A 6,175-nucleotide genomic window follows, 5' to 3' on the forward strand; every position below is an offset into this window, starting at 1 on the left:
TAGGGAAAAATAAATAAATATACTATTTTTTTTTGCTATTTTGTGCCTGCAGACTGTGGGAATTAATAAATGAAGCATTTCATTTGGATTGTTTGATTTGCTTGAATGAAGGCTTTATTTGGCCCTCCTGGTTCTCATTCCTGAGGCTGGGAGCAGAGTGCAGCCTGCTGAGGTTGTGCACAGGTCTCAGGGCCTAGCACCCATTATTTTGGGGAGATAATGGGGGTTTGTGATTAAAATACTAAGAACTGATCACTAGGGCTCCTGGATTTTATGTTGGTCTAGCTAATCACAATGCTAACAAAGAAAGGCTTCCTGAGACAGGGTGTGGTTTAAAACAGTTTTGCCCAGACAGTCCAGGTGACTCAGGTTGGGTCTGGGCCCAGTGCAGCCCTCTGACCTGCTCTGGGACAAAAAAAAGTTGACTTACGAGAGAAAGAGAACTTTACTGTGCCCCACAGGTAATGTCAAGGAACCCTGGAATGGTTTGGGTTAGGGTTATGGTTTGCACTGGGCTTTGAGGCACAGAAAAACAGTCATCTGACTTACGATCCATTGGCATCAAGGTGGTTACTGAGAGTTTCCAGGGTGGGTTTCCAGGCATACCTGTGAGACTGAGCAGTGCACAGGTGACACAGCTCCCAGGTGTTGTTGCCAGCTTTGCCTCTGCTGCTGAGCTGAGCTCATGTCAACCTGTGGACGTGGACACGGAAAGTGCTGGGGCAGCTTTGGGAGCTGTGACCACAGCAGGCGTCTGGGGCAGCAAATCAGATCTAGTTTCCCACCACCAGTTGTGTTATCCTCACAAGATACAGAAGTGATCTTAGGAGAGTCATTTATTCTGTATCCTTCTGCAGACCTGAAGTATTCAGCTGCATTTCTAGGAGTCCTGTGGGCATGAGCTGGTTTATGTATCCAGCTCTCTTCAGGGAGAGACGAGAACTGAACTGAAATTGTATTGGGTTTGCACAAGCAAGTCTGAGAAGCACAGATGAGAGAACAGAGTCGCAGGTTATTCAAAGGGCAATAGACCCTTGTGACTTTCCTGAAGATAATTATTTCACTCTCCTGTTAATTTTGGTCAGAGACCTACTGATGAGAAGTCTTATCTACAAGCTGTGTTGTCTGCTTATAATGGAAGCCTGGCATTTAGAGACCAGGAGTCCTCTTCAAGGAATCATGACATCAGCTAGAAAACTACACAAAAATCAGGTTCAGCTCCCTCTGTTTGCTTCGTAGTGTTTGAGTCCTTTGGGGTCCTATGTTGCAAACTTACTTCAAAATTACTGAGTTAGAAACAAATGGCAAAAGCCACAACTCTTAAGCGAGGATGTGGCTCCATGGGCCAAGGCTTTACAGAAACAACGCAAGAGGGAGTTTTGTGATGAAGTGACAAAGAGTCTGAAAGATAGTGGTCATGAGAAGATGGTGAAGAAATTCTTCTGGTACCTGATGTCTGCAAACATTCGTATCACACCTAGACCACACCGCACCCAGGTGTAAATTCCTGCCACTCCACTGGTATCTTAAAATAGGACACTGGTATATGCTGCCCTTTCTGTTTTGTTTCTGTCTGGCCACCCCAGGTGGAACGGCTGATCAAGGAGCGGGGCTGGGAGTTCATGTGGAACGAGCGTCTCGGGTACGTGCTGACCTGTCCCTCCAACCTGGGCACGGGGCTGCGCGCCGGAGTCCACGTCAAGCTGCCCAGGCTCAGCAAGGTACACACGGCGCTGAAACGTGGCAAAAGTCAGCTCTCCTGGTGTGTAAGGGAACAGAGGAAAAATGACAGCTTACGGCAACTGCAGGGATGTGTGTAGCAAGGTCCCGGGGGTAGTGCGCAGCTAAACGAGCACGCTTTAATTCTGCAAATGGCTGTATTTGTTATGGAAATCAGTCTGCTTCGCGGGAAGCCACGAAGATGTGCTGTGATCGAAGCAGTGACAAAACTGCACCTCTGCCTGTCATATATACCATACACGCAGTGAAAGGCTGTAAGCTCAAAGCTGTTTCTCCTGACAGGACCCCAGGTTTTCCAAAATCCTGGAGAACCTGCGCCTGCAGAAGCGTGGCACCGGCGGGGTGGACACGGCGGCTGTGGCCGACGTCTACGACATCTCCAACCTGGACCGCATCGGTCGCTCAGAGGTAAACTGGTCTTTTTAGGGGGGTTTTCTGTGTTTTCCCCTGGCTTTTTAGCTGAGATCTGTACAGACAGGAGTCAGTTTCCCTCTGCTGACCTCAGTGGATCCACAGCAGTTTTTACTCACGGTGATTCTGGCCCAGTGGAGATGCTCACTGAAAGAAAAACTGTTAACATGCATGAAGTGCTTGACGAATACTCCTATTATGGCAGTGAAAAAACCCAACCCTGAGCAAATGTGCTGAGGATCTCCTTGAGGGCATGCAGGTGGTGCAAGGAAGCAGGCATGGAGTCCTAACCCACGCAGGGTATCAGGCACTAAAGCAAGACTTGGTGTAGGGTGTCACGTTCCTTTCACTACCAAGTCACACACTTCCTCCACGGCTGCACAGCAGCACAAGGCTTCCACTCTGCAGTAACTGAGGAGCTGGGGCCATTTCCACATGTCCTGTGTGCCTCTCAGCAGAGGACACAAGAGAGCTGGGTTTAAATCACAGTTAGATTTAAATCAGGGCAAAGATTTCACAGTCAGTCCTGAGCCTCCCCTGTAGGGCACAGACCGCAGAGAGATGGGTTCCCCTCAGACATGTGCTGCAATGCCATTTCAGTGAGAAGGAACATTTGCTGTGCCAGAGCGTGGAAATGACCCTGCAGCCTGGAGCTGCTGCTGCCTTCCTGGGAGCCCGGGTCCCACACCTCATTCCAGCTTCACGTTCAACTATTTTATAAGGCAGGGCAGCTCCTAAGAGCAAGGCTAACGAGGATGGGGGAGAAACAGCCATGCCCAGGAGCTGCAGCCTCCTCTCACAGTCAAACCCCGAGGCTGTGGCAGTTTGGATGTGGATGCAGTCTGGCCCCGGTGTTGCAGCCCAAGACCTGGGGCCAGCCTGATTCTAGGTAGTTTTTCATAATAGAAATATAACCCTGGGATAATGCACCTGGTGGCAGCAAAATTAACCCAGTCCACAGTGCCTTCCCTTCCTGGCTCATCTGCCACTGGAGCTCAGCCAGGTGTCCTGTGCTTTCTGATCCAGACGTGCCTTTGAATGCCCCACAGCCACAGACAGAGGTCTGGACACTTTAAATATTGAAGTTTGATGCAGGCACCTGTGTTCCTTGGGATCTAGAATGAAGTAAGTAACAGGGAACAAAATAAATAAGTGTGAAATACTATTAAGCTGTTTTGTTTGCCAAAACAGCCTGTGAAAAAGACATCTATTAATACCTGACACATCATCATGTGTGCTTTATATTAAAGTAACAATAATAAAAGAGGATTACACGGCATGATTAATTAAGCCCTACTGACAGACAGCCTAAGCCTACAAATTTTTGCTTATATAAAGACTTCCATTGAAGTCAGTGACGCCTCCTACAGCAAGGATCCAAAGGACTAAGACAACAAAAAAGACACAGGCCCTACCTTGGAGATTCTGAAATCTAAATAAGAGAAGACATACTCAGGGGATAAGAAAAGTTTTATTATAAGATAAATTTTATTCAGTAAATAATTAAATAAATTCCATTATGTGGTAAATGTGTTTGCAGAACTGAATTATGTTCCCAAAGGTGCAAGATAAAACTGTTTGCATTTTTGCTGTTTCAGTTACTGGTCAATGTAAACTTAATATGAAATTTGTTTTCTTATGGAGACTGCAAATTCAGACCTCTGAATTCCCAACACAGCTGGTCTGTAAAGGACAATGAAATAAACTGCTAAGCCACTGAGATGCTTTATAGTAAACACAAATCCCTTGAAAATCAGCAACTGTCACAATAAAGAGACAATGGGATTTAGTCTTTGCACTTGGTTTTAACAAGCCAGTCATTTAAGGTTGCTAATGAACCATTTCATGGAGATTCAGAAGTATCAGCTTTATCTCACTGGCTCACAGTGCCACAGGGCGTGTGGTCCTCACATGTCACCCGTCTGCTGGGGACAAGGCCCCTTGTATTCTCCAGCAATTTTGAAGCAGGTTATGAAGACACCACCACCCCCCGCCATACAGAATTACAAATTCTGGTGCTGCTCCGGGCCTGGAGTGAATCCCACCCGTGGCAGTGTCACTCAAGAGCTAGGAACGAAGGAGTGCTGGGTGCTGCAGAGCCAGCATGGGTCCAGAGCTGTGTGTGCTGGGCCTGGCAGAAGCCTCAGCACAGCCTGGCAGGACGGGCAGGGTGCTCCTACGGCTGAGGGACCATCCCAGCAGGGCCATGGCTGTCTGCAGGGGAAGGACACAGCTGTGCTCTGATGAGCTTTCTCAGGCACTGAAAATGTCCCTGGCAGTCCTGCCATCCTCCCAGTCCCAGCCACGTCAAGGACACCCACCCTGTGCCTCCAGCAGCACTCAGGGCTGGTGTGAACCAAGGCAGCAAGCCTCCTTCTTGCTCTCCTTGCACCAGCATCCCTCCCAATTCATTTCCATGTCTCTGTGCTCACACAAATGTTCCCGCACACATGGTGTGTTTTGGGCTTGGGAGCTGGGGATACACAGCAAGAACTTTAGTGCTTCATCAAGCACTGCCTGGCTGTGCTGAGCACTCACAGCACAGCTGCTCTGTGTTCTCACCCTCGTGCAGTGTGGGGAATGCTCTGTGCCAGGCATCGCTGCTCAGCAACACCTGGGGGAGCACCCTGCACCCTTTCGGGGGGCATGTTTGAAACAGGTCTCTCAGCTTCTGCCTGAACACTTTATATAGGGGCTTTCTCCTGGTTGGTTTGTTCCTGAGGGAACAGTTTGGTGGAGATAACTTCAGGGACCTACTTCAACGTTTCTGCTGCTGCTGGTCTGAGCTCAGGGCAAACAGGAGAAGGGAATTACTGTGGCTTCGCAGAACCCTGTGCCAGAGGGGGTGTGATGTCTGTGATGCTCCTCACTTACAGCTTTGCCTGCTTTTGTGACAGCACAAGCCAACTTCCCACTCTTCTATTGACAGATGAGCTAAACCTGTTACTACAATTTTCTTGTTGTTGTAGGTGGAGCTAGTCCAGATTGTCATCGATGGGGTCAATTACCTCGTCGACTGCGAGAAGAAACTGGAAAGAGGCCAAGACATCAAGGTGCCCCCCCCCCTGCCTCAGTTTAGCAGGAGATGAAGTTGCTGCTGATGGCCACAGCTGAGAGTAAACGTGGCTGCCACTCTGATGGAAAGGCACCCCCATACATCTCTGTATAAATAAAACACCACCTGATACCTGAGGTCTCCTGGCTGCACTGGCACAAACTGGTCTGGGGACAGCTTTACTGGGGTGCACCCATACAACCACCTTGGGATGCTTCCCTTTCTTGGTTGGTGATAAGAAAAGTACCACTTCAGCTGTGCAAAAAGCACAAATCTCTAATTCTATGCAGCACCTGAATTTCTGGGCATATTTGTGATGTCTCCTATAAGCATCCTGCTCATTTCTGCCCTGTGTCCTTGGGCTGCAGCAAAACGGCCCAAAAACCAGCAGGCAAATCAGTTTGCTGATATTCTGCATCCCACCTAAACCTGCCCAGCACAGCCTGCTCCAGTCCTCTCCTGCAACTCTCAGGTTCCAGGTACCAGGTCCTGGCTCAGCTAGCACTCCCCAAAGTGCCTGAGCATGTGCTGCCACTTGAGGGACATCTCCATGCCCACCATGGTCCCATGTGTTCAGCAGCTCAGTGGAAACAAAAAAACCTGTCAGCAAATGCTGACAATCCCACTGATTGCTTCTTTTTTGCACACCCAGTGTTTCACAGCCAGAACACCAGTTCTCAGGAAGGTCCCTGGGTGAGTCATATCTGCAGAGCTGTGGCTAGATAGCCAGCCCATAACTGGCTACAGACTTTAAAAGTCACAATTGGAAGCTAATTGAGAGCTAGATGGTGAATTAGCTGCTCTTGAAAATCAGCAACATGGTGTGCTGGCTCAGAAGGAGAGCTGCTGAGTGTAGAGCAGGCTGGAGCTTCCATGTGATTACTGTTTCCTCCTCATCTGTGCTGGGCACATTCCCTAGCATTTTGCTGCTGGCTTTCCGAATGGTGGTTAATAATAGTAATTGTGGGG

The 6,175-nt window shown here is 48.8% G+C and overlaps 1 protein-coding gene across 1 annotated transcript in view; it reads left to right on the forward strand.

The window, feature by feature from the left end:
- Positions 1-5,343, forward strand: part of LOC103613262 (creatine kinase S-type, mitochondrial) — a 13,355-nt gene extending 8,012 nt beyond the window's left edge. The window contains exons 6-8 of the mRNA XM_017730824.1: positions 1,587-1,721; positions 2,023-2,148; positions 5,121-5,343. Coding sequence (XP_017586313.1) covers positions 1,587-1,721; positions 2,023-2,148; positions 5,121-5,240 — 381 coding nt within the window. The 3' untranslated portion in view covers positions 5,241-5,343. The remainder of the gene's footprint in view (positions 1-1,586; positions 1,722-2,022; positions 2,149-5,120) is intronic.
- The last annotated feature ends 832 nt before the right edge of the window (positions 5,344-6,175 follow it).

This window comes from Corvus brachyrhynchos, unplaced genomic scaffold, assembly GCF_000691975.1.
Source record: "Corvus brachyrhynchos isolate BGI_N302 unplaced genomic scaffold, ASM69197v1 scaffold144, whole genome shotgun sequence".
In the NCBI taxonomy this organism is placed as follows: Eukaryota; Metazoa; Chordata; class Aves; order Passeriformes; family Corvidae; genus Corvus; species Corvus brachyrhynchos.